Genomic DNA, 26958 nt, shown 5'->3' with positions numbered 1-26958 from the left:
TTGGGTGGGTGACCACCAGCGAATCCTCACTGTTGTATGTTTTTATTTTTCGGTACTTCCATCACTTTTTAGCCCATTCAACTACGCTGAATATCGAATGTGCCTAGACAGGGGTGAGGTGGAAGCCTTCGGATGCGACCGCACTGGGCCTGGGAGCCGTGGAGAAGATGACACTCCGCGCATAGTTCTTGAGAGTGGATTTTATATTCGGTTCTAGCATCACAGCTAAGGTACAGCGAGAAGAAGTGGGAACTATTCCATTTGACCCTAAACGAAAGCCTGGCCACAAATATGCATACAAAGGCCCATTCCTTCTGAGTCTATCATGAGAGACGAATCTGGAGCCATTCGGGCCAAGCAGGCCGTTTAAATGTGCCTCATTCACCCAATTTACAATTCTTTTGGGCCAGGGTATTCTTAGCAATATCAAGAAGTTCATGATCTGGGAGGTTAATTGACCATTAGCGGCTCATCTATGGAAGTGGGTCTACTTCTTTAGGCCTCTATTATTGGACTTGTGAGCCCTCGTATGTTGTCCTTGTGCCGATTGCAGAAACCTTCTTCTTGCTCTGCTAAAGAGATTTCTTTCATGTGGCTGGATCCTTGCAATGTGCCTTGCAATGTGACTTGCGAGAGAAACATTCCATAAGTCAATGATGACGTCGTTCCTTTTCTTACGTAACAATTCAATTAAGCTTTAATGCCACGAATATCTTAAACGACAGCCAGTCTATGCTCTCAAATACATCCGTGTTCTCGAAGCTATGGGAAATGGGGGCAGCAATGCCATCATTATCACCACTGCAGTTTTCTTCGGGTTTTCGCTAGTCACTGTGTGTCTCCGCTGCTTTGTTCGATTGAAAATTGTGAAGTCTTTTGGGCCCGACGATGTGTTGATGGTAGCGGCAACAGTAAGTATGATTGAAAAAAGTGCCTTTCAAGTACTCAATCATTAAACTAAGATGCATGCAGGTTTTCAATATGGCATTCGCTATATGCGGCATCGTGGGCGCCTTATATGGGATGGGAAAGGCGCGAGAGTTTTTAAATCATAGACCAGACGACGTTCGCCGCGGCTTACTGGTAGGTGTTTGTAATAAGCATCCTTTGAAGTTTAGAGCTTGCTAACTGCTATGGCTGATAGTGTTGGTGGCTAGGACAGATCTTTTACGTATTTACTTGCATCATTGTAAGACTATCTATTGCCACCACCCTTCTTCGTCTTACGGTCGAGCGCATTCATTCGTGGATTCTTTACGGTATTATGATGACTTCGACGGTGGTAGGGACCGTTTTCCTTTTCTTCTCAATCTTCCAATGTTGGCCAGTCGCATACTACTGGAATCGATCATCAATGCAAGGCCGATGTCTTGATATAGACAGTCTTCTTGGTATCGTCTATATGTATAGTGGGGTGACGGCAGCATGTGATTTCACCCTTGGTTTCCTACCTGTTTTCATGATTTGGAGGCTTCAAATGGATCGTGGAACGAAATTTGTTGTGTCGGCAATTTTGGGCCTTGCTTGCATGTTCGTATACTCTACTTGTTCTCCCGTTTCGGAGCTTATGCTGATAATCGGTAGAGCTAGCATGGCTGTCATAATCCGCATCCCATTTCTGCACTATGCAGGCAAACCAGACTTCCTTCGTGAGTTGATTTCACCGTCCAAATCCGTCATCCTTCTAATTTGTGCGCAGATGAAACAACACAGATTTCAATATGGTCGAACGTAGAAGCCAGTCTAGGCATAGCTGCCGGTAGCCTAATGACGGTTCGACCGTTGTTTCGGGCTTTAATTACTTCTTTTCCGACGCTGAACAGTTGGTCTGGTGGTGAAGAGCTTGAATCGCGTTGGGAACGCCGACATCCTTATCATTAATCCGCAATCTCATCCTCTCGTGCCGTCCGGCCCTTAGACTCAAGTCCATCTATTCCAGCCATAGGCCTGGACAGCTGTGCTGGGTTTGTATTCCAATTCCCGAGGTACATCTACTCCGCCTGGTCAAGTTGGCTTGCTAAAAAAGACTCGAAGTCTGTTAACAGCGTAAAGACTTGATGGGTGCTCCGCTCTGGGCGATTTCTCGAACCAGATTAGTGGCCGGAGGTACGTCTACTTCGGCTGGCTTAGTTTACCTTGGGCGCTGTAAAGGAGCCCGATATTATAACGACACGAAGAGTAGCGTTTTCCTTATCTAAACACACCTTAGATTAGACAGCCATCACGCCGAATCCTAAGTTAGCATCCTCACCGTCCTGCCCGGTCTCCTAGGTACCGTGTTTCCGAGCGGTTAATTCGTGAAATTCCCCTATACGTGCATAGGTAAAGTAATATGGGAGTATTGCGGCACTCCATGATACTTATAGTGGTCTCAACACCATAATTAAGTTATTAAGGGAGTTAAATTATTTAGGGATACACCGTCATCTTTATTCATTTACTTAGTTAAGAGAGGGATCTTTGTCCCGGGGGCTGAGACTTGCTCGTTAAAAATGAGTAACTTATGAGTATAACTAAATTCTGTTCGTGGCAGTACTACCCGTTAGATTTCATTATTACTATGTTCTTCGAAATCCACAACATTAGCTATATATTTCAACGTTACGTCATGCTGGTACGCATATTACTCGTGATAAAGCGAGGCTGGAGAGGTGAAAACGGAGGGGAAAAGAAGGATACTTGTAGCTTTTTTTGGTCATGATGGGAAACGTACCTTTTGCTGTATGGGCTGTATAACTATCTGCCCTGAGTGGCCTGAATAGAGCGGCGGGCCACCCATGCCCGAGCTGTGGGCGCTAGGCGAGCACCACCTTGGACATGCTGCTGTATGTTTTTGTTACTACTTTTTCCTTTTTATTTGTGCTTAAATAGCTTAATTATATGTATGTTGTGGACTCTAAGAAACCTAAGTCTGTCAGACGAAGGAAATTGGCCGCACACGGTATACAAGAATAATTTGTGGGGCTTAACACACGTTGAATAGGCTACCAGGAACGCCGTTCTCCTGATACTACTAGGTATCATTGCGTAAGGACGATTTGTGTATACGTTCTGACAGGCCCTTGATATCGTACATAACCAAAATGTGTGTAACAGGCTCGAGACTAAAATCTACCAGGACTCTGATGCGCTTCATGGGTGTCATTATACCATGCTTGTTCGGAAAGCACACCCAAGCAGACATTACTGTGGCAATAATTTGTGACATAATTAACATTCCACTCTTTCGGCTGCTAGGCCAGGAGTACAACTGTGTCATCGAATGCAAAGGCTGGGAGACAAGAGAAAAGAAAACCGCCCTAGTATTGCCAGAAACCCGGAAGCTGTGAAGTTTTAGTTCACAGATAACGACGGAAATGAGGGTGTTGTTTAGATCTTAGATTAAGTGTGAACTTCCAGGTAATATGGAGATTAGACATATTCCTCCTATATTTTTACAGTGGGTGGTTGTCACATGTAGCATTTCTATCTTCTGGGGCGCCCGATCCTCGGCCAAAGTCGTACTGGATGCTGACTCTTCATTCTATGTAAATCAGACCTGAGATATATGCGTCTGTTTTGTCTGAGGTGTGATGGCAAAGCTTAGGTCATCTAAGGAAAGATCTCTGACAGATAGGGCAGAAGATATACAGAAGGAGACCGAAAGGGGCCATTTCAGCCTGGAGAATCGGAATTCAATGACATTCGCCTACAATTATAATTGTTTTTGCTATAGAAATGGAGTCTTGGGGAAGAAAGTTGAGAAAAAGATGATTCACAAGGCACAACGTCTCTATTAAATGTGTAGATCAAAATATCACCCCCTGCTTCTAGGTGCTCATGTTTCCTAGATCCACTGCTCCTGCATATCGAGTGAGAATCGCTCCATCCTCGTAGGTAATTTATGCCTCGATGGCAGTGCACTGTTGATAAAACATTAGTATGTGTAATAGCGTCGAACGTAGGGGCAAGTGTGTATCTTACTTCTTCGCCAGTGGGGCAGCATGCAATAGTGTTCTTGCAGGTAGTTCCCTCCTGACCCTCCTCGGTGAAACCTGTAAATACATTAGTATGGTGTCCATGTAAATCTTGTAAAGAGCGGAGCATACCGAGAAGGTTAAGGTTCTTAATCAAGCTCTGGGAGGCACAGGCGGAATCGCCAACACCGAGCAGGTTGTTCAGGAGTCCCTCGGCGAGGAGGTTACCGAGAACGCCATCACCGCTGATATCCTTCTTAGGATTGCAGCAGGCGACTTTGCCGGCCTGGCAAAGTCCGCTGGCCTGGGAGAGTGAGATCTGCTTAGACTTTCCGCCGCCGTTGGATGAAGGCATAGCGACGGCCGAGACGGCGAGAGTGACAAGGGTGGCGATGGTGAACTTCATTGTGAAAAAGGGAGGGAACTGTTAAGAAAGGTGTTCTTGAAAGTGATGATTGATAGAATGATGCGATGTGGAATAATAATCGATATCAGGCCCTCTGGGTACCCTTTTATATTCAGGCTTCATACTCCTAGGGTTGGTGTGGTTGAACACCCCTAGCTCCCGAGGGGGAAACCACCCCTGAGCTAGGAATGCCACGAAATTTCAGTTCTGCAATCCAAGCTACCCAGGTAGCATGCCAACGCCGATCGATTATTATCATGCCTTGGTTTTACCTACATTCTTCGATTTAGGTATTTCCCAGATAGGGGGGGGGGGGGGGGGGTTTATCGCAAATTTGGAAAAGGAATGCTATCACAGCCCAGACTAAGCAAGGGAATATCATAATAGTCATCTAACTATTTCACTTGATACTTGATGGCAAAGCTCGGAGAAAATATGTCTGATAAATGACTATGGAAGAGAGAGGGTATGTCGCAGAGAAGTAGAAGTACGTCTTGGCGGGGAAGTTTCAGGCCTCAGGCAAACACACAACAACGAACGTATTCGGTAAGCGGGTCCAAAACACATAATAAATGCGATAAATTACAATTTGATATCTCAAACAACGATGGTCTGTGTGGGCTTTTCCTGGTAGCTGAATGCTTTTATATGCTATCTCTACACTCTAGGGAGTTTAAAGAAATTTAGTAAACTTGTAAGTGAGGTTTATATATACTCTAGAGTGTTTGCCGTCTAATTTTCGATACCGCAATAATGCAAGTTTTCGATTTATTCGAAATTGATATATACTACTAAGAATGCTTATCGGTAACTATCGGCAAGTAATTAAATAAAACAAAGACGTTGGTTGTTGAGATAGAAGTGTAGCAAATATCGCATTTACTATATGTTTCGGGGTGGACCACTGGCTTACATGGACCACCCGCTTACCGAATACGTAGTTCTCAACACATAGTAAATGCGATAAATTGTAAAATAATATCCTAAGAATGGTAGTCGATAAAGGCTTCGCCTTGTAGCTTAATGCACTTGGGATAGTTTTCTAGGGAATTGAAAAAATTTATCCAACAAAGTGATTAAGATATATATATTCCTAACTCTTAAAGCGATATAATTTTTGATACTGCAACAATATAGCCTTTAGATTTCCCTGACATTAATATATATAGCTAGAAAGTGTTATCACAGACACATTAGAATATATGTAGAGTATATCGCATCTACGAATGTATTTCCCAAGTGAGCTGCGCAGTGCGAAATAACATAGTAGAGGTAATGGCAACCAACTATGATGTATCTATTTTAGCAACCGCCAAGTAATATCTAGCGCCTGAAAAAAGGTTAGAGATACCCCATGACTTGATCGACTAAGAGACATATATCTCTCGTTTACAGCAACGTAATTTTCGACATACAAGGCAGTCTTTGGATTTCCCTAGACTCAGTATACAGTGCCGAGAAGTAATACCAGCAGATATCCGCCCACAATGAAATAAAATAAAATTGTGGTTGTTGAGATATCAAGTTGTAATCTATCGCGCTTGATGTGCTCTAGATTGTCCAGCTCGTGCCGGAAATACTTTAGGGCGTTAACTATGGGTTGCTGCCTCGACAGCTTAGACACCGAGCTATATTAGCCATTTGCCTATCAAGACACTCCTTTCAACATCTCGGGATGTCGTATTTCATATCTCCTTTAGCCTTAATTATTCCTAGTTCATCTCAGGGTTACACGTTTCCAACAACATAGATTCAATCTATCAACCTTCAGGGTGCAAATTCTCGCCATTTTTACCTTCTGGTTTGGCCAAGTCATATTATCCCAGGAAGATGTTTATAGTCATATTCGCACTCTCGGGTAGCTATTGAGCGCTGTCCTAAGGGTCTTGAGATACAGGGTACTTTACTCGGAATATCAGCGAGTGAGCCAGAAATCCACGAAACTCCACAAAACTCCACAAAACTTCACAAGTGCATATATTGAGTAGTTAGTTTGTCCATTGAAATCTGTTTTCGTCATATTATATTAGTTAGGGAGTTACATATCCGTGAAAGTATCATAGATTGTCCTATCATATTTCTGCCAAGAAGTTTTGCCCCTTCTTTGTTCCGCGCCATTTCTGTCGTATTCATAAATCAAGGTTACTTCAATGGGCCAAACCAAGGGTTCAAAAATCGTAGGGTCGTAAGAGAACGAGGCAAGGTTACTTCGGATAATTGCGTCGAGTTAGCTTCATGCTTAAATCCTTATGCTTAAATCAAATTCCCATGCCTGAATCCCCATACTTGCCCATGCTTAAATCCCTGTGCTTAAATCCCTGTACTTAAATCCCCGTGCTTGATTCCCCATACTCATGCCTGTGAAATCCCTGTGGTTGAACCCCTGCTTAATTGGTTTTGCATCGAATTCGGAAGGTTTCGATGATCAAAGTGGGGCTGTCTCAAACGGGCCCCAAAGGTCTCCAAAGGGTATCCACCCGAAGGAGTATCCAACTCGAAAGATCATCCAGGTATATCAAATGATCATCCAGGTATATCAAATGATCATCCAACGGGGAATCTAGGGTATCGAGGACTAACCTTTCAACGAAGTGCAGTATAACGTGGGACATTCACTAAGCCAGAGAGAGAAGCTCAGAGAGCGGGAGGCTTCACCTCCCTCAAACATCAACCGGTTCTCTACTTGAAGAATTAGATATACCCTGGTGCCATGAAAACTTGAGATAAACCCCTTCTGATCCCACTGGCCCACCCGCTATTTTGGTAATACCTGAACCGGAAGAATGTAGGTGTCATCCAGGTGCGACAATGATGGACCCCCTGGAATGTTAACCTTGATTGCAGAATTGGATTACGTGGCATTCCGAGACCATCAGGGGATCTGTGGATGCTTAACCAAGCCAACAAGCTACCACCTGAAGCCGGTCTAAGAATATAAAAGGGTATTCAGAGAACCTGATCCCACTGCATCTACCATCCTCCTATCAACCTTAACACTCTACGAACAATCTCTCCCATTTCCACCACCTCAACTCTCACAATGCAGTTCACCTTCGCTACCCTTGTCACTCTCGCCGTCTCGGCCATGGCTATGCCTTCACCCAGCGGCGGTAAGGGCCTTGCTCTCTCCAAGGCCAGCGGTTACTGCCAGGCCGGTGAGATCGCTTGCTGCAACCCCAAGAAGGACATCAAAGCCGATGGCGTTCTGGGTAACCTCCTCGCCGAGGGAGCTCTCAACAACCTGCTCGGTGTTGGCGATTCCGCCTGTGCATCCCAGAGCTTGATCAAGAACCTCAACCTTCTCGGTATGCTCCGATCTTTCTAGGTTATCATGTTGATAATATACTAATATACTTGTAGGCTTCACTCAGGAGGGTCAGGAGGGAACCACCTGCAAGAACACTATTGCTTGCTGCCCATCTGGCAAGGACGTAAGATACACACACTTTCCCCCACATTCGACTCTGTTACGCATGCTAATGCTCTCATTCACAGTGCACTGCCATCGACGCTTAGGTTATCTAGCGTGGAAAGTGTGACGATATGGGGGATTTTGCCCGTTCGTTAAGGTTGTTGGATGTCGCAGTGTTGGATAATTCCATATTTTGGGCTCCGTTTATGTACTTCTAATTCTGGCTCAAATGCACCTACTCATTAGAACACCCATTTAGTAATAATAAAAGACTTGGGTGGCCGTCTTAAATTCTTTCCGGTTCTAAACTACATTCCTAATATGCATTTCTTCCTACTATTGGTTCGTACATCCCTGCCAATTGTCGGTCGCTTCTACTGCCACACATCTAGCAATCATCATCGTAATTAATTGGCGTCGACCCTGTCGCTAGGCTCTACATCAGACAGATCTGGTATCGTCAACTATTTCGTTCCTGTGATTTTGGTCGGTGGTCAGTCGGTGGCATTTCTACCTACTACTGTGCTCAGCTGCTAGCTGGGAGGGTGAGGACGTCTCGGACCTCGTCTCACTAGATTGTTCTACTCCACATGACTTGAATCAACTTCCCAAGCGATACTCCGAGTATTGCGAGAAAATTGGTCTTCTCGGGGTCGTTCATTCCGGGATCGACGAGCGCAAGGCTCCATCCACCTCCATGATTGATTCCACGTTTCGAGGCCTGTATCAATAGTCTCCACAATTATCACGCTTCTCCATTCGAGTCAGAACTGGAGCATTTGGCAGCAACCACACATGTCATTTGGGCTTAGGACCCAATTGATTCTCATGCGGATAACAATTTGGAGCATTGCGGCGATGATCCAGAGGGATCCAAAATTTTGACCGTGACTCGACAATTCAACGGACCCTGTGAATGGGAGACGCTGTTTGCGTTTTGTAAGGGTTGGTGGTGTCATAATCTCTCCCTTATGGATGGAGAGTCGGCAGGAAATCTAAGCGAGATCATCAAGCATGCTCTTATGGAGTAGACCAGAAGCCTTTAGGATGATTCCATCTTGATGCTTTCTTTTATGTTTTATGTTCCAATTTGATCTCTTATATTCTAGCTTTCTTCCATGTTGCCCACCGTCTGTCTTTACAATAGCCTATATACCAACAATCTCTTCTATGCATCCGCAGACCGGCTTGGGTTAGTTTTCCCTTCTATTATTTATGCATTGGCCCACCCTATTGATAATGCTAAACAGTTACCCATTAAGGTTGATCTGCGGACTTAGTATCAGCTAAGTAATATAACTATCTAGCCAGATTACTAATATAACAGCACGTAACTACCTAGTGTGGCATAGTGAGCATCAAGTAAGTTATTAATAAGAGCATGTAGTTGATCCCGGCGTTGGGTGTCATCATCAACGCCTAGGATCTGAAGCTGCTTCAAATTACTCTCAAGTTGTAACTACTGAAAGGAAACCGGTGTTGCTTGGAATAGGAAGTCCTTTAGACTTAAGCCTGCTAACCCTTTTAGTTCTTGTCTTTGAAGACAGACCTTTCCAATCTGTATACAGACTCAAGTCCGAGCATGAAACCCTCGCTATGTGGCCCTGATCAGGATCTTCCGGGGTAGGCTCAGGCTCTTCCGGGGTAGGCTCAGGCTCTTCGGGGACAGGCTCAGGCTCTTCAGGGGTAGGCTCGGGATATTCGGTGATAGGCTCAGGATATTCCGGGGTCGGCTCAGGATCTTCTGGGGTAGGCTCTGGAAGAGGAGATTCATTTGGAATGATGCCGTTCAGTATCTTCACTAATTATGCAGCAAAAAATTGGCTCAGCCTGAACTGTAACGTTAGTTTGTTAGAGGTGACTTACTGTACTGATAATTCATAGAAAATATGCGAATAGATAGTATCTCGATAACCATTTTCATCACCGCATTATCAAACTGATGGTCTTGGCCGATAATATCGTAAAATCCCGGTAAATCAAGCTCTGGATTATCAGGCTTTAGTAATCGCTGCAGGTTTCCTTCAATATAACCTGGAAGCCAAGTTTCACCTGCGGGGAGGCTTGAAAACACATCCCTCGTGACCCGCAGTATTTCAAGAACAGGAAGCTCCTCATCTAAGTGCTGCATCTTTTGTTGAGCAAGGACTTCAAGATCACTAAGGCCCCAAGTTCTTGACGCATGGTAGACTAAAACGCTTCTCTTATACTCTCTGGCGAGATCTGATATACCTTCTTTAAGAGGCGAGTTGACCGTCTCGTAGCCGCCTGTGTATAAGAAGTGTACCACAGTATGCCCAATGTCTTCGTCGACATTAAACATGGAGATGCTTGATAATCCCAAAAATAGAAGGTCGAACTTTTGGTAATCCCGAAGGAAATGAGCGGGAATGCCATACTGCTTCCTCCCTATAATGAGGGTAACAAGAGGGAATTCGTAAGGCCAATGAATCAGTCAGAAAACGTTGATTGTAACTCAGTCAAAAAAAACTCACGATGACAGAGGTCGATGATAGTCAATTTTGGGAGAGATCTCTGGGGTGAGAGATCGCCCTAGCACCCCATTGGACTTGCGCTGCTTCGTTTTCTTTTTTGCCATGTTTCAGTCTTTAACGTTGTCGACTATCAAATAACCCCCAGGAGATTTTCCAAGAAATATATGAAAGATAAAGGCGAGAGAAAGCCTGGCTACATCTAATATAGGGGATAGAGGAGAAGTGGGGAAATGCAAGTATGAGTTGTCCTGCAAAGCGGCCGGAGCACGTCATCTGTGCAGTGAATGGGAATTTAGTGTCAATGATTGAAATAAAGTACGAGTAGATGACCTGCTACGAATAACTGCTTTCTCTTCGAGCCTTCATGTCCACGGAGATAGCTTATATAACAAGTGTGAATGATCGTCCGGGCCGTGAACGGAACCGGGCCGACGTGGGGCTGTTCCACTTGGCTCCGGAAAAACAATCAGTGGCTAAACTAGAAACGAGCGGAGTAAACAAGTATATGATATCGAATAGTGAGCAAGGGAGCCTTATTCGAATTGGGGGGTCGTCAGGCTATCAGATTGTCAGGTGAGTGTTGCTTACTAGTAACTATTAGCAGATTATTACCAGGAGCGATTAGTGGTTTTCAGTAGGAGGTCCCGTGAATCTGGGTGTAAACAAAATCGAGAATGATTCAAAGTATGAGTACTAAGCGCTATTTGTTAGTCCACTCTCCTGCAACCAATCCTCATGCTGTTCCGAGACTTACAAAAATACCGTAGATAAGACCGGTGTAGACATTAATAAAGGCAACCGACGGATCCCTTAGGGTAATCAAGAAATGCGTAGTCAAATACCCACCGAGAAGCGACGGGAAGTGAAGATTTCCTTGTTTAATCTCTGTATCCGATCGAAGATTCTGATTCCTGATGGATATGCGTAGGCGGTTGGCCCGGTTCAAGAGAATGAAATCGGTATTAGTTTCTGGCAGGAAAAAGGATAGAAGAATCCACTTAAAGCCACAGAGAATGAGAAGCTCATACGTAGACCAGGGGCTCAGGACACTTTCAGTGGATTTCCGGCCAACGATGCCCAGATCTCCACCAGTCTCACCTGCATGAACTCTAGGACCACTTCGAACACCAGGGATCGCGGTTCGGGTTATCGAAAACGACTGACTCATTCGCTATGTTACCGCGTCGGACCCATGGAATGTGAAGATGGAGCTAGCTCTCTTTATACTGTGGATGTTACTCATAAATTGGTTGGCTATATTAAGACACCTTGATTATCTCTTAGCGTGCTTTTTTAAAACAAAAGAGCGAGTCATTTGGCCCCATGGCATTCTCTCCACAAGTTAACTAGACTCCAGCTTTGCCTTTGATCGTACCATAGGAAGACATGAAATAATTATCTTGCGTGGCATTACCGGCATACAAGGGGTGTGAGTCATTTTTCGAAGCATCAAGTTCTTTGGGGGGTAATCAGGGCAATGTGAGCATGCACACGGATGTCTGGGTGTTTCTTTTTAGGAAACGTGCTCTCAGAAAGACGGTTAGAATAATGGAGACGGTTAGAATAATGGATATCAAGGTCAGTCATGGACAGTTGCTGTTCCAGTGAGAGTTCGAATGAGCCGAGTATATCGTACTGAAACCCTCGAGTTCAGCATAGTATACCATGATGGATGTAAGGTGCTGAAATGATCAGAAATGAATAGCCGCAAAATATAGAATAGCAGTGAAAAGTACAATTATTAGATGACTTTCCAATGTATAGCGAGAAGAATGTTCTGTGTTCTCTTTAAACCGAGGCTAGTTAACTAGTGGAAGCCTGACGAGGAATCTTGGCATCTGTCTCGACATCTAAAGTATTTAATTTTAGGGTATCGCGATAGGTCTATAGATCTATAATGAGTTAGTGATTTTTGTTACAACCACAATAAACAAATCACAGTTCGGCAACGGGATAATATAGGGGCTAATGAGCAGCGTATAGGTTCCGGAGGTTTCTTTGTTCCACTATTAATTTACAATAGTGTACTTAATTTCAAATAACGAAATAGTCCAAATCGGGGATCTCCGAGAATGTTACATTCGGGTGATATATTGATCTAATTTTAGCGGACAGCGCGCTCCAGGGCCACTGCATATGCATTATCAGATTCCTCAAAGACTTAAACCCTTGCCCTGTCCCATTTCCTCCTAACTTCTTTTTTTCGACTCTTCCCTCGTGGTGTTTTTCAAACTTGATACAAACATGACGGTGCACAACATGCAGTACTTGAAATAAGGCGTACACCCATCTCACTACTCTAAATGTTGCTTTGGGCACACGACTTCTGTGGAGACATGTCCCTCCGCGACTATCGGGTGGTTGTCCAAGTTTAACAACTTCCGGGGTCAAGTCGAAGTCGCATCAACGAGTTGCAATTGAGGATGTTTATTACCACCCAAGGGCAAGGGGCTTGCTCCGACGGCAACCGGTGAGACCCGGGACGGATTCGCGGAATGGTCTAACAGTCTGACAGCGGTTAGTGGCCTTTCACATACAGCCTAGCTTGACACATTGACAACCGGTCTGGTAGTCCTTTCATATCTCATCGTATATGGCTCGACAAACTCACCTAGACTTTTGTTTTCTAGGGGCAATGCTGTTGCGAACCGTTCCCAAAGAACGTCGTCAAGGCCACTGTTCCACCCTTTGAGACTGGCTCCATAATGAAGCCAGCACTGCAAAACACGATCTGTATTGGAAAAGCCAAAGAATCCCTCCCTCTCTGCGAAAATACTCATTTGTGTCCAGACTTTCACTTGCAAAGGGGAAACAAATTGGCCTAGATCATCCCCTGCCAAAACACCATTGATTGTGAACCATTCCTTGGCTGTGTTCTCGCTTCCTTTTAAAACGCCCAAGTCAGCAAGATACTCCCAAGTTCTCAATGCCCATGAGGCCTCGGTACCTTGCATTGTTGCCTCTGAAAAAGAGATTGTTCCCGTCACTGGTCTCAACTTTGGGTTTGGGCGCAGATTATCCCTTTTTCCCGATGAAAGAAAAAGGAGCCAGGGGGTTGTGGGCTCAGAAAATCTCCTAACCACATTTGTGAGCCTCAGAGGGCTCAGCGATTTTTAAGGATTTGCGGCGTCTGTTGCTATCAATATTGGCGCCTATTGTGGAGCGCTTGATAATTCGACTAGGGTAAGGGGGCTGGTATCTTCTGTATAGCCTCGACGGGCCTGACCACCTCATTCCAAGGAAATGAGTCCCCCAAATCATATCCCAGTCTACAACCCAGGATCGTTCCGATACAAGTTTACGACCTCCCCAGTGCCTGACAGCTGAGATGTGCATCAACATAACACCATCTATTCCTCTCATAATACCCGACTGTTCAATCGGGGATAGATTCCGTTCAACGTTTCATATTGTTAACGGCTGAATTTCTAGCCCCTTTTCAGGGGTGTCACCTTTCCACGTCGGAAAATACCTTGACGCGATTGGTTGTGATTTTGGATGACTCAAAGGCTGATTATAGGAAACCTAGCGCGGAAATGAATGTGATATGTCTGTTTTTCTCGTCAGTTTCCCACGCCAAACGTGATACGCTTAAAGGGGTCCGGGTTCTGAGTCTTGATTCACTTTCCATCGAAATAACAAGAGCCTCCGATTTACTTTTATGTGAAGCGCTGTTCGGAGTGCGAAGCATGGAGTACATACTGCTCAGGCTAGCCCTGTTTTGTGAAATCTCTATCAATAAATTTTATATCTGATTCACTCCCAAACGCACTATCACCAGCTAGACCCTTGCAAAAAAAAATCAAAAGCAAAACTTTTATTCCCGAATTTCCTTCCATCCAATCAATTCAAAGATCCCATCCCATGAATCAACTGCGGAATTACCTCCCGCGCATCCTTCCTGTCTCTAAACAACCCATTCTTGGAAATGGCAAAAGCCAATCTGATCTTCCGGTCATCTTGACGCTCAAACCAGTCCCAAAGGTGATCAATAATAGCGATCTCGTCGTCCCCGGGCAGATTCCCATCCAAGAAAAGATTCATTCGAACGCTGTTAAGCAAGGCGAGACCGTATCGAAGAGATTCCTGGTTCTGAGCTGCGAAGACTAGCTGCCACTCAAGAGGAGGGGTAAAAAGCCTATCCAGCCAAACAAACGTGCTCATCATTGCCTGGAGTTTGTAAAGATGGATTTGATGGTCGTCACCGGTAACAAAACCCGCCACGTCACTTCCATCATCCGTCAATAACAGACGATCCATGATGAAAATAACAAGAGTCAACCTGCCAGCTGGATATTCACTCGCAAGCCTCGAGTACATAGCTTCTGAATCAGATCCAAGATTCGCTCCAAGCAGCCTTCGCAGCTCCCCGCGAGTGTCCATCTTGCGAGATTTCAGGAAATTGAAAAGCGATGTGCACGACCCGGCTGTTCGACCTTGAAACCATGCCGAGTGATGCTCCTCAAGCCATTTTTGAAGAATAAAGCCGACATCATCGACAGATCGAAGAGATCGGTTCTCCTTTGCTGCTCTGTGTGCTTGCTCTTCTTCTATTTGCTGGTGGATGTTCTCATTCACGTCCACAATCCTCCGCATTGTTTCCAGTTTGTGGCGTATGGCAAGAGTGAGTTTTCCCCTGGGCTTGTACACCGAGTCATGTTCTAAGTTTGTCCATCCACGCAGTTCTGTGCTTATGACTTGGATTTCGACCAGTTTCGCATCGGTGGATTGTAACCCTCGGTCATGGAGGTCCTCCGTTTTCAGCAAGACATGTGTATGTGTCGAGACATAGCCTTGAGAGCTCTGAGAGGTTTCCTTGGGTTCATCATTTTTTGGGTGATTCACCACCTTTTTGACCACGAAGGCGTCGTGCAAAAGCTCGCTGGCTTTTATTCGGTTTGACGGGATATGCACCAAGATGCACATTCCAGCAAGATCAACAATATCATTGCTGATATCTTCCATGGTTTGGTAAGGAAATCCACGCTCGCGTTCGAATTTCGCAAGTTTGTTTTCAAGACTGGCCGCCTCCTTGAGCCGGGACTCTGTGGCATGGGGTATTCCATGGTTGGAAAGGACCTGCTTGCATATTTCCACGACTGCGCTGAGGTTCTTGCGATAATAGACTATGTCCTGAGTCCTATATTGTTGGATAAATAAGGAGGTCATTGACTCATTTTCCGGGACCGTGAATGTTGTGTTGGGTGCCATCGCGTGGGACTTTCTTTTCTTTTTTGTGAGAGTATCAAACAAGATGAAGTTCAGTTGACTAATTCAAAGATAGGGCTTGTCGGTCTCTGATCACAGTGGGAGATACACGAGAATGAGCCTGGTATTTATAGCCAACTTCTTCACCCCATGTTGTCAACATAGCCCTCGGCACAGTGGCTCTGTTGCTGCCCATTCTCAGCAAAGAAAAGTCGGTATAGAGATGAAATTTTCCAGGCCTAATTTGTGCTTGGTGGTGTGTAGAAGAACAAGGGTCGACATATGAGTCGGTGAAGAAGCGATGAAGTTATTCGTTTATACATCCCCCAATACAACCACGCTATATGCACGTCAGCCTTGCAGTGTATTAGAAATTGCGGCCCGAGAGCCTTGATCTTTTTTATCTTGATGGCCAGTTCATGCATGTATATTTCAATTGCCTAGTGCCCTAGGCAGAGGTGGTTAGAGGTATTGTTTGATTAGTCCAACACAGTACATACATGTATCCTTGTTGATACCCAATCTTCTAAATATTCCCAATATTGGCAATCTCAATCACCCGGGTAAGTGGCGTCACATTTTTATATTAATTTTATAATTTTGGGCGACTATACTATTGAACGGCATATGGTATGCAAGTGGGCAAGGTAGAGTGGGGCAAAAGGTGATGGCCCGAAGGCCATGGGAATTTATGTAGAGCAGAAGAATTCCTACTTTGGCTGTAGGCTCATAGTGTCAATAATACCAACTCCTCACATCAATTGGCCCAAGTGGTCGAACAGTTTCCTGGTCTAGCGGTTATGATTTTCCGTTAACAAATGCGACTAGCATATGTTCCGGAAAGGTTCTGGGTTCGATTCCCAGGGAAACTATTTTTTTGTACCTTTGCTAAAATTAATTGTCAGCGAAGATACTTCCTTTTTTGTCTTTTGTATCAATTATGGAAAGTTGGTCGAAGTTCTTTTTTCCTTTTTGCCTCACCTATGTACAGATGAACTATTAGCAGATTCAGGTATCCAGGGACAACATTCCCCCCCCCCCAAAACGATGTGCATGTACTGGTATTTCCAGTCGCAGTTATATATATCCATCGACACTACTATGGCATTTATATCGTCGAGAAAATATACATGTATCTGCCTAGTGACGAGTTTACAGTGAAAATCAGTTTAAAACAAGGGAATCAATTGATGTATTTTGTTTAAATATATCCATAATGGACAATTTACTCCAAGCGCAGCTTCTCAAACTCCTTAACCTGCTCCTCGAGACGGGCAGCCTCGCCCTCAGCATCACGCAGACGCTTCTCCTCCTGCTCACGGACCTCGGCCTTGACCTTCTCCTTCCAGCCAGGGCCGTTGATGATAGCCTGGGATCTGCGGGCAGTCTCACGGGCCTTGTCGAGGCTAGCCTGAGCCTTCTCCTCCTGCTGCAGGGCAACTTCCTTGGAGACGCGGAGGTAGACAGCAGCCTCGGAACCGACAGCAGCCACAACACAGCCGGAGGGAGGGTTCTTGTTCTCCGGGCCAAGGTGGGACAGCTCGCCGAGGGTCTTACCACCAAGAGACTTGATGGTGCTCATCTCTCCGGAGATAGTACTTTCGCTGGTAGCGTCGTAGGTCTGGATGATGATGTCGCCCTGAGTCTTGACGTCGTACTGGGACAGGATAGAGCGGATGGCCTTGGAGGTGTTGAGGATGAGCTCGTAGGCCTTGGCGGCGGCCGGGTCGTCGAACTCGGCGAGATACTCGGGGTACTTGGCCTTCATGATCGAGATGGTCTCATCGCCCGCACGGCGGGGCAGACGCTGCCACAGGTGCTCGGTGACGAACGGCATGATGGGGTGGATCAGGGTCAGGGCACCCTCTAGGGCTGTGTAGAGGGTCTGCTTGGCAGACTCCTTGGTCTCGGCTGAGGCCTCATCGGCCAACAGGGTCTTGGAGTTCTCAAGGAACACATCACACAGCTGGGCATACCAGTACTGGTAGGAGATCTGGGCGGAGCTGGAGAACTCACGCTGCTCAAGAACCTCGTTCATCTCCTTGGCGGCGATGTTGAACTTGTGCAGAATCCAGCGCTCGGAGAGAGACTCGTTGCCAGTCTTCTTAACACCGGCCTGGGGCTTGAAGTCATCGCCCAGCTTGCCGAGGACGAACTTGGTGGCCTGGTAAATCTTGTTACAGAACTTACGGTATCCATGGATAACCTGGATATCGAAAGCAATATCACCACCTGCAAATCATTGTTAATAAATGGAATCAAACGGGGACATGGGATGAAACCTACCACCAGTGGTGTATGAGACCAGAGCAAAGCGGAGAGCGTCGGCACCACACTCGGGAATACCCTTGGGGAAAGCCTTCTTCTGATATCTGGTAGCAGCGGCAATCTCCTTATCGGCGATGTTGCCCAACTGCAGCTTGTCGTGAAGAGCCTGCAGCTGAATACCCTCCATGACATCCAGAGGATCGATGACGTTGCCCAGGGACTTGGACATCTTACGGCCATCAGAATCTCTGATCAAGGAGTGACAGTAGACCTCACGGAAAGGAATCTGGCCAGTCATCTTGATGCCCAACATGATCATACGGGCAACCCAGAAGAAGAGAATATCCCATCCGGTCTCCAGAACGGAGGTGGGGTACAGGTTCTCGAAGTCGTGAGTCTTAGTGGGCCAGCCCAGAGTAGAGAAGGGCCACAGGCCAGAAGAGAACCAAGTGTCGAGAACATCGGGATCACGGACAAGAGAGAACTTCTTGCCGGGGAACTTCTCCTCGGCCTTCTTGTGAGCATCTTCCTCGGTGCGGCCAGTGACCCAGAGGTTGCCGTCACTGTCATCGCCATCCTCACCTTCAATCTTGACGAAGTAAGCAGGAGCCTGGTGTCCCCACCAGAGCTGACGGGACAAACACCAATCGTTGAGGTTGCGCATCCAGCGGAAGTAGCTCTTCTCGGCGGACTCGGGGCGGATAATGATATCGCCGTTCTCAACGGCATCGATGGCAGGCTGAACCAGGCTTTCCATCTTCATCCACCATTGCGGCTTCATGATAGGCTCAATGACATCGTTGGACTTGGAGCAACGAGGCACCTTCATGGGGTTATGCTCCCACTTGACGTACAGACCCTTCTCCTTGAGATCCTCAATGACCTTGTAACGGGCATCGAAGCGCTTCATGCCAGCAAAGGGACCAGCGTGCTTGTTGAAGGTACCATCATCGTTCATGACAGAAATGAACTCCAGGTTGTGGGCCTTACCACGGTTGAAATCGTTGAAATCGTGGGCAGGGGTGATCTTGACGGCACCGGTACCGAATTCGGGCTCGACTTCGGGGTCAGCAACAATAGGGAGAAGACGGTCCAAGAACGGATGGCGGGCGTTCTTGCCGATCAGGTGCTGGTAGCGCTTGTCGTCGGGGTGGACGGCAATACCAGTATCACCAACCATGGTCTCGGGACGGGTGGTAGCAATTTCGATGCGCTCGGTGGTTCCATCAATCTCGTAGCAGAAGTGAGTCAGGACACCGAACTCGACCTTCTTTTCGTAGCCAGGCACATCGAGAAGCGTGCGGCCCTCGATCTCCTTGTTCTCGACCTCGAGGTTGGACAAAGAGGTGTTCAGAGCCACACACCAGTTGACCAGGCGGTTGGCACGGTAGATAATACCTTCCTCGTGGAGGCGAACAAAGGTCTCGGCCACAGCAGCTGAAAGGTTGGGGTCCATGGTGAAGGCCTCACGGCTCCAGTCGAATGAACCACCAAGTCTGCGCAGGGCGTTCTTGATGTTCTTGTGGTATTCATCCTTCCAGTCCCAAATCAAGTTGACCATAGCCTCTCGGCCAATGTCGTGGCGGGTCTTCTTCTCCTTCTTCCACAACATCTTCTCGACAACGCTCTGGGTTGAGATACCGGCGTGGTCCATTCCAGGAAGCCACAGGGTAGTCTTGCCCTTCATTCTTTGCCAGCGGATCATGGTGTCCTGGAGAGCATTGGTAAGGGCGTGGCCCATGTGAAGAGAACCGGTAACATTGGGAGGGGGAATGGGGATAACGAAGGAGCCTTCCGGCTTAACCTTGCCATCAGGTCCGAACTCGGGCTTGAAGAGATCACGCTCCTCCCACCAGTCGAGACGACCGGCCTCGATGGCAATGGGATCGTAGGCATCGACGGTCTTATCTTTCTCGGGTTTCGCCTTCTTCTCGACCTTGGGAGCTGCGGCCTTGCTGGCGGCAGCCTTGGCCTTGGCCGCCTTCTTCTCTTCGAACTTCTTGTTCTTTTCGGCCTTCTTGCGCTCCTTCTCCACTAGAAATCACCCACAGTATCAGCACATGCTTATTATATAGCAACAATTTCCGAGGAAAGGTTCGGATATAGATTTTGGTGGCAACATACACTCCTTCTCGGTCTTCACCTTGGGAGCTCCGGCCGCTTCGCCCTGGTTCTGACCCTGGGGGTCCTTTGCGGCGGCATCGACGATCTGAGAGGGTGTATGTTCGTTGACCTGAGGGGGTGTGCTGGTCACTGGAGCCGTAGGCTCACCCGCTATTCACTATAAGCTTCTGCGACATCTGGGAATGAGTCATGAAACTCACTGGGGGTTTGGGCAGAGTTCTGAGCCATCCTGGAGAATGAACGATATTGAGGAGTAAATCTCCAAGGCGCCGCTCGCGCCACGAATCGCCGGATAAGTATCTTGAGAGAGATGGAGAAGTACAAGGAGGGGTGGTTGTGCGAAATGCGGGCAATTAAATTTCCCACGAAGTTCAACGAATGAGAGCGCGGGGCTCGGTGGGAGGTTCGGTGGAGTCGGCGGGCAGGTCAATGAAGCGCGTTTATGTGCAGACAACGCTCATCGAGTATCATGGAGTATCTTATGTTTCTTTTTTTTTCGCGCGTTCCTTGCTTGTAATTCGTCTTTTAATTTATTTGGCCAGACAGACATTGCGATAACCCTCACGTGATACGCTGGAGCCAACGGGTGATCTGAGGCATCTATAACAATATTGGAAGTTTTGTATTATTGACAGAATTAGATATTATTTACATTTGATATCCATTTTCTGGTCTGATCCAAAATTTAGGTATATAAGATCATTATACGGAGTATGCATGGGTTGAGACATACCTGTGTACTCATCGTATACAGAACAATCCGACGCACGATAGATATACTATATCAATTCTAAGGGTTTTTGATTTTTTGAAATTTTTTTTTTTCAATCTCGTCCAATGTTTCATTCATAAAAGGAAAGCGTTAAGAAAATGCAATGGGTTATCTTAGGAAAATCCCTTGAAACACGAAGCACCCAGCAGAAAGGCCAAAACACCAATTCAACTAACAGGGGAGAAATCAATTAGGGAAACCCACGACCAGCGCTATACAAATAGGAAAAGATGAAAGAGAAGAGTGATTCCCCCATCTAAGACGTTGGTTTATCATGCTCTTTGACACGCCAAACGACCTAGGCGATAAGAGGGTTGGAGAGACCCAGCAAATTAAATGTCATGATGTCTTGTCATCAAAGTCGTCTTCATTCAGGATTTGATTGTTTGCCGCAGCCCATAATTCGAAGGGCCAGTGAAAGAGAGGAACAGGGAGTACGAAGACCAAGCTCGTTTCATGTTTCGATCATCGTTGTACCGTTCATATCGGCAAATTTCAAATGCAAAAGGTATTGTCGTGATGCCCGACGCAATCTTGATGGCAGCATGCGGAGAACTTGGAAACCGGGCATCACAGTAAGGAGATCAGAGCCATGGTCATGGACAGTTCATGCGAGAGGAATTCATGGCAGGGTCACATTGTTGTGGCTAAGGGCCGCTGCATCGGCACGCACAGGGTCAAAGTATGCGTGTGCCATGGCCTCCTGTGCAGTCAAACGGTCCTTTGAAGATAAGTCAGTATGGTCAACTTGTAGAGATGTTGGAACAACTTACAGCATGGTCGTAGCGCAGAAGCTTGTCAAGGAAATCAATAGCCTCGTCACTGATGAAACGCTGGTTCTCTGCGTTGACGAACGAGTGCCACGGCTTCCGGGGGAAACGGGAGAGAATGTCGTCGTATTGCGGGTCCAGTTCAATGTCATACTTGTCCAAGTACTCAAAGAGCTCCTCAGTACCAAGGACCTTGGCGATCTTGACTAACTGGTCGGTGTTGCTGCCTCCGTGGAAGAAAGGTTCCTTACGGAAGATCATGGATGCGAACATAGCGCCCAGGGACCACATATCCAAAGAATAGTCGTATTCCTGGAAATCAACTAGCAGCTCGGGGCCCTTGAAATAACGCGATGCAACGCGGACGTTGTATTCCGTGCCCTTGTGGTAGAACTCAGCCAGACCCCAATCGATCAGACGAAGCTATAATATGTTAGAATGAAGATTTCCTGCAACAACTACTAAGCTCACGAACCTTGCGCTTCTCATGATCAATCATGACATTGTGGGGCTTGACATCCCGGTGCATGATACCCTTGCTGTGGCAGAAGTCCAGAGCCTTGAGCAGCTCGAAAACGTAGAAACGAACATCGTAATCGGAAAAGCGGGGGTACAGAGTGCGGAAATCGGTGTTGTTGATAGCCTCGAAGACCAGACTGGGAGTCTTGCTCTGGTTGTCGCGAACAACATCCAGCAAAGCCACAACATTGGGTCCACCCGCGAGATTCTGCAGAATCTTGATCTCACGCTTGATCTTCTTCTTCTTGACAGGCTTGAGAACCTTGATAACGCATTTCTGGTAGTTGACGACGTTGATGCCTTCGAAAACCTCCGAGTACTTTCCCCGACCTGAAGTGAATATAGTTAGAAAGTTTATTCTTCAATTTCACCCGCAGCTCATAGCTTGCGGTAACCATCTCTGACATGTTGCAGAGGGACAAGATTTGATCATTTCTCACCTATCTTGCGAACGATTTCATAATTTTCAAGGACACCCCAAGAGATATTGACACTGTCATAATCCCAGTAGGACCGAGGCATATGCTCGTTAACATCGGCATAGACACGCGCCATCTTGACGATAACAGGCGGTTTCCGAGTGCGCCCACAATTGAAAGATGTGCGGCGGGGTCACGAGGGGCGCGGCCGTGTGATGGAGCGAGGGGCCGGGGGTTAGCTTGACGTAGGAGACAGGTAGCACAGTCCCAGCGACTAATCAGCCCAAACACAGTGCTCACAAGAAGCCTTGAGCAATGGGATGGACAGTGTGAGATATTGTCGTTGATATGATCAGTAGAATGAGATCCGTTCCGCCTGAGATCACGGGATCCGAGAGGTTTGTGGGGACCCAACCCAAAGTAGTTAGTGCTATTGACGGATCCTTTGTTAATCCGCTCGATTTTCTGATTGCCTTTTTGGGACAGTTCAATGTGACCAAGAGCCTCGAGAAGTCAAAGCAATAACTCCTACGGGCAGGGCTGGCCTTCTTTTAAATCCACCATGTTTTACGACCTGAACGTACCTTACAGCCCCGATGACCCGGAGGTGCCCCACACTCTCAATTTCCTCGCCGAACGTAAGTCATTCATTCCGCTCCGCGGCACACGATCCGCAGTTAAGAGCACATGAGGGACTGACCTGACTTTTTAGTTGGTTACACTACGGTTGCTCTGTCTCAAACGATCAACGGGAAGCTTCCACCAACCCTAGCTCCACCTCCGCTACCAACAAACGCGCCGAAATCCCTCCAACTGCTGACCCGGTTGAACCTGACTCTGGCCGATCCCGCGCAGAACCAGCGCCTAACCGCCCTGAGTCAAGCGTACGACATCGTTGCTCTCCGTCCCACAAATGAAAAGTCACTTTTAAATGCGTGCACCAACTTGGAATGCGACGTGATCTCCGTGGATCTCTCGGTGCGACTTCCATACCACTTCAAATTCAAAATGCTGTCCGCGGCAATCTCACGTGGAGTCCGTATCGAGATCTGCTATGGCCCAGGGATCACGGGGAGCGGACTTGATGCTCGACGAAACCTCATTGGGAATGCAACTTCCTTGATCCGCGCGACACGCGGTCGAGGCATCATCGTGTCCAGTGAAGCAAGAAGAGCTTTGAGTCTACGCGCCCCGTGGGACGTGATTAATCTTGCTTGTGTCTGGGGTCTATCACAAGAACGCGGAAAGGAAGCAGTCTGCGAAGAGTCGCGGAAGGTCACCGCGTTGGCCAAGTTGAAGCGAACCAGTTGGCGAGGCATCGTGGATATCGTCCACGGTGGCGAGAAAGCGAAACCCGAAGGACCTGTACCAAAGCAAAAGAACGTCCTGAAGGTCAAAGAACCCGCGCAGCCAGAAAATGGAGCGGAAAATCTCAAGAGGAAGGCTTCTATCAGTTCCGAGCCTGTTGCCGAGGACGCTGACAAGCCTTTGTCCAAGCGAGAAATCAAACGACGAGCCAAAAAAGCACGATTTGACGCAAAAGCAGACAATGCTACTTGATTTAAACTTGCTACGACGTCTTTAAATTTTCGTTACTGAGGGAGTCCATTCCTCTGCTACCGGCAGAAGTCAGGGATATTGATATTCTCTGGCTTTTCTATCAGCGAGTGTCATAAGTTGTGGGCCAAACTGGTCGAAACATTCCCCTTGTGTTTCAATCGAGGCTCTTTTGAGCAACCGCTGTGACTCCAATCGCTACCCAATACACCATGGTGATGTACGCGCTGCCGAAGAGCAGAACGATATGTTGCCCAGATATATTCTGTCGTCTCTTGAAGAGTATTGTTGAGCCGGTATATTGATTGCTGTTCACTTTCAAACGTGAAATACAATCATCAAAATGGTGCAATTACTAGTAGCTCCCGGGACTCGTTCAGATTTTCCAAGTATAGCATAGCTAGAATGGGCAGATGTGGATGGATTTCAGTATCTCCTACCAGGTGATCAATACACATACTTTTGAGTTGTTTGCTAGTTGAGTCTATACATATGTAGACAACCCTCGGTTCTAACCTCCACTGACGGGTATGGCATGGAGTTTGGGCTTATAGAATGATTTTCACTCACAATGAAGCCGTGCTAGCCTGTAAAGACTCACACTTGGCAATATAATGTTGACATTGAACTGCGTTTGATGAACAGATTTGTAGGTGGAAGCTGTATATAGAGACCGATAACAAGCGAGCTTTTGAGTATTTTGATTCCTACTAACAGTCCAATCTAGTGATTCTAGTGTTTGCGAATACATGGGAGTGGATTCACAACGCACCCTGTTTGTGATTGAGCTATTAGATAAGCGTACGCTCATTCAGCCTCTTCAGCGAGCGATAAATTCGTTCTGCTCGCCAGTTTCTATCACACCCAAAAGGATATGATTTGTTGGCACATCTTTTTGCGGGAAGGCAAGGAATATCCGTATTCCATTCCGTGATCATAGAGTAGACGAAGGCAGCACTGAACCCTCGGAGATCGACGGGGATCGACGGAACATGACCAGACTCAGATGAGCAGGCTGCGTCGAGCGAGTAGGACATCTTCATTCTCATCATTTTACTGAGCAAGAGGCCCAGTTGCTTGCATCACAATCGTGAGAACAATAAATTGGACCTTTGAACAGCTTGAAGATGTGGTTTTTGATCATCAATTCGAATTTTGATACATTCCTGTCTGGCTTGATCGATTGCGTCTGGAAGTACATGATTAGTGATTGTTCAGATAGATCTCAAAATCAATCGAACGTTCTATTTCCCTCACACATCTTTCACGGATTTTGGAATCGGGAGATTGCTTGTCTCGAATGGCCCTGTTGCTTGCTGCATGGCATTTTTTTGTTGTCTTTTCGAAGATCTTAGGGGACTTGAAGACAGATGAGATTATTATCCACGTTTTCATGTCTTGAGAAAAAGAAGACGGAACACGCGATTCGAGAGCTTTTATCCAGCTACCAGCAAACACCTAGACGATCTCGTGGCATTGGAAAAAGTCGGCGACGATGGCAATATCACTCAATTGCGGCAGGGACAACTTGAGAGGTATTTGTCGTAAACGTCCATGGATAAGATTCAAAATGAGCAGAAGGATATCTGGTTTGAAGTTGTTGACAGGGATCTCAGCGGACCCATTTGTTGAAAGAGCATTCCCTTCAGCCCAACAGTCTTTCAGCATCCGTTTGAAATACGCTGACGCAAGTGCGAGGTGCTTTGATGAGACTTGGAAGTGAGCATAATTTCTTGGGACAGTGCATTTCTCGATGTTAATCAAGGGGGCTTTTGGTGTGAAGAGGATTATATCTCCATCTGGATCAACTTGATGCGGCAGATGTAGGAGGTCGGTCGCCATCACAGCAGGAAATATCAGCCTAGTGTTCTGGTATTTGTTCGAAGCCACAGATGTGGACATTTGAAATTGGTGCCACGCAGTGATTCTTTGCGTTTATTGAATTTGGCGGTAAGTTCGGAAGTGAGAACGAAGAGAAGAGCAAGAAGGAGAAATGAAATTCGGATTTAGGTCTCTGGGGAATGATAGATGCAAAAAAAAACACCATGTCTAGCATGCAGCTATAATATGCCGTACAGATCATGTATCTATTTCCTTGATATACAGCCCGATATTTGGACGATACAAGACTTCATATCCTTATATCAGGAGAAAATCAGATTTCGAGAAAAGATATATCAGAAGCAAGAGAGGCCGAACATCCGAAAGCAAGAATATGCCAGAGTTTCGAAAATCAAATAAAGAATGAGCATCATACATAGAAATCTACAGAGGGGTTACCCTCTACATAAATAGCTTCTTTGTTCAAGCTCATACATAGCCAGCCGCTTTTCTTCAATGTAGCTTCAACTGTTACACCTGTCATTGTCTCTATCTGAGAGGAATAATGTGAAGACAACACTCAATCCTTTATATTATATACAGAGAAGACAGATGAGTTACAAATATAATATGTATCCACTCATCTCCCTCATATATACACCGGCAAGTACGCGAGATTTTGAAACAACTCATCATCGAGATATCGATGCTACGCCTTTTACAGTGTATTATATGGAATCAAAATATCTCTCTTCACACTAACCAATTGAAGGTAATCTCTCCAGGTGCTCTGGTTTACGGTTTCTTATATCTTTTTCTCTGGCACCTCCACGTTTCATTTAGAAAGAGCAGATGATAGATGGGATGTGATTGGTTTGACTATCTAGATTGTGATTACAAGCGATGGAAGCACGAGACCTGACACTCTCCACGTTTGGCTCCTTTCTTGTTTAGTATCTCTTGCCTCATTCAGCGTTCCTCCTTCCTCTCAAACTTCTCCCACATTTTTCTCACTTCCTGAACAGATTGGCGAATTCAAATACGATATTATCGGACTGACAGAAACGATAACAATGCAACAAGGGACCGTGTGAAAACAAAAAGAGACCCTTTGGAGTTAGTGCGAAACACCAAGCACTAAGTCTACCTTTTTCGATCTTCTACTCTGGGGGTTACTTGGGAATCAGAAGAGGGTTTGTGGCTGTACCAACTAGCTAGAGGCTGGGGACTA

General features: G+C 46.4%; 10 protein-coding genes across 10 annotated transcripts; 3 read left to right on the top strand and 7 right to left on the bottom strand.

The window, feature by feature from the left end:
• Positions 1 to 725: 725 nt before the first annotated feature.
• On the top strand, positions 726 to 1881 carry N7447_009196 (uncharacterized protein; the record flags this gene model as incomplete). Its single annotated transcript, XM_057233458.1, has 5 exons — positions 726 to 911; positions 973 to 1083; positions 1145 to 1530; positions 1585 to 1649; positions 1700 to 1881. Coding segments are annotated over 5 exons (930 nt in total), but the record flags the coding sequence as incomplete, so codon positions are not given.
• Positions 1882 to 3881: 2000 nt separating this feature from the next.
• On the bottom strand, positions 3882 to 4362 carry N7447_009195 (uncharacterized protein; the record flags this gene model as incomplete). The annotated part of the gene is made up of 3 exons (XM_057233457.1): positions 3882 to 3902; positions 3964 to 4034; positions 4089 to 4362. 3 exons carry the CDS (start codon positions 4360 to 4362, stop codon positions 3882 to 3884), a joined length of 366 nt encoding a protein of 121 aa, XP_057082999.1.
• Positions 4363 to 7402: 3040 nt separating this feature from the next.
• On the top strand, positions 7403 to 7878 carry N7447_009194 (uncharacterized protein; the record flags this gene model as incomplete). Its single annotated transcript, XM_057233456.1, has 3 exons — positions 7403 to 7667; positions 7723 to 7793; positions 7858 to 7878. The coding sequence occupies 3 exons, from the start codon at positions 7403 to 7405 to the stop codon at positions 7876 to 7878; spliced, it is 357 nt and encodes a 118-aa protein (XP_057082998.1).
• A 1355-nt stretch (positions 7879 to 9233) lies between these two features.
• Positions 9234 to 10097, bottom strand: N7447_009193 (uncharacterized protein; the record flags this gene model as incomplete). The annotated part of the gene is made up of 3 exons (XM_057233455.1): positions 9234 to 9286; positions 9345 to 9575; positions 9641 to 10097. The coding sequence occupies 3 exons, from the start codon at positions 10095 to 10097 to the stop codon at positions 9234 to 9236; spliced, it is 741 nt and encodes a 246-aa protein (XP_057082997.1).
• A 638-nt stretch (positions 10098 to 10735) lies between these two features.
• N7447_009192 (uncharacterized protein) lies at positions 10736 to 11437 on the bottom strand (the record flags this gene model as incomplete). The annotated part of the gene is made up of 2 exons (XM_057233454.1): positions 10736 to 10747; positions 11024 to 11437. 2 exons carry the CDS (start codon positions 11435 to 11437, stop codon positions 10736 to 10738), a joined length of 426 nt encoding a protein of 141 aa, XP_057082996.1.
• Positions 11438 to 14112: 2675 nt separating this feature from the next.
• Positions 14113 to 15480, bottom strand: N7447_009191 (uncharacterized protein; the record flags this gene model as incomplete). Its single annotated transcript, XM_057233453.1, has 1 exon — positions 14113 to 15480. One exon carries the CDS (start codon positions 15478 to 15480, stop codon positions 14113 to 14115), a length of 1368 nt encoding a protein of 455 aa, XP_057082995.1.
• Positions 15481 to 16702: 1222 nt separating this feature from the next.
• N7447_009190 (valine--tRNA ligase) lies at positions 16703 to 20097 on the bottom strand (the record flags this gene model as incomplete). The annotated part of the gene is made up of 4 exons (XM_057233452.1): positions 16703 to 17709; positions 17764 to 19779; positions 19870 to 20019; positions 20070 to 20097. 4 exons carry the CDS (start codon positions 20095 to 20097, stop codon positions 16703 to 16705), a joined length of 3201 nt encoding a protein of 1066 aa, XP_057082994.1.
• Positions 20098 to 21263: 1166 nt separating this feature from the next.
• On the bottom strand, positions 21264 to 22567 carry N7447_009189 (casein kinase II subunit alpha/alpha'; the record flags this gene model as incomplete). Its single annotated transcript, XM_057233451.1, has 4 exons — positions 22371 to 22567; positions 21887 to 22260; positions 21415 to 21834; positions 21264 to 21362 (listed from the first exon to the last, which is right to left on the bottom strand). The coding sequence occupies exons 1-4, from the start codon at positions 22483 to 22485 to the stop codon at positions 21264 to 21266; spliced, it is 1008 nt and encodes a 335-aa protein (XP_057082993.1). The 5' UTR covers positions 22486 to 22567.
• A 344-nt stretch (positions 22568 to 22911) lies between these two features.
• On the top strand, positions 22912 to 23909 carry N7447_009188 (ribonuclease P subunit p30 family protein; the record flags this gene model as incomplete). The annotated part of the gene is made up of 2 exons (XM_057233450.1): positions 22912 to 22987; positions 23062 to 23909. 2 exons carry the CDS (start codon positions 22912 to 22914, stop codon positions 23907 to 23909), a joined length of 924 nt encoding a protein of 307 aa, XP_057082992.1.
• A 1455-nt stretch (positions 23910 to 25364) lies between these two features.
• On the bottom strand, positions 25365 to 25808 carry N7447_009187 (uncharacterized protein; the record flags this gene model as incomplete). Its single annotated transcript, XM_057233449.1, has 1 exon — positions 25365 to 25808. One exon carries the CDS (start codon positions 25806 to 25808, stop codon positions 25365 to 25367), a length of 444 nt encoding a protein of 147 aa, XP_057082991.1.
• Between the last annotated feature and the right edge of the window lie 1150 nt (positions 25809 to 26958).

The sequence above is a fragment of the Penicillium robsamsonii genome (genome assembly GCF_028829455.1).
Source record: "Penicillium robsamsonii strain IBT 29466 chromosome Unknown utg000005l_segment0_segment0, whole genome shotgun sequence".
NCBI lineage: Eukaryota > Fungi > Ascomycota > Eurotiomycetes > Eurotiales > Aspergillaceae > Penicillium > Penicillium robsamsonii.
This window is presented reverse-complemented; position numbering and strand designations above follow the sequence as displayed.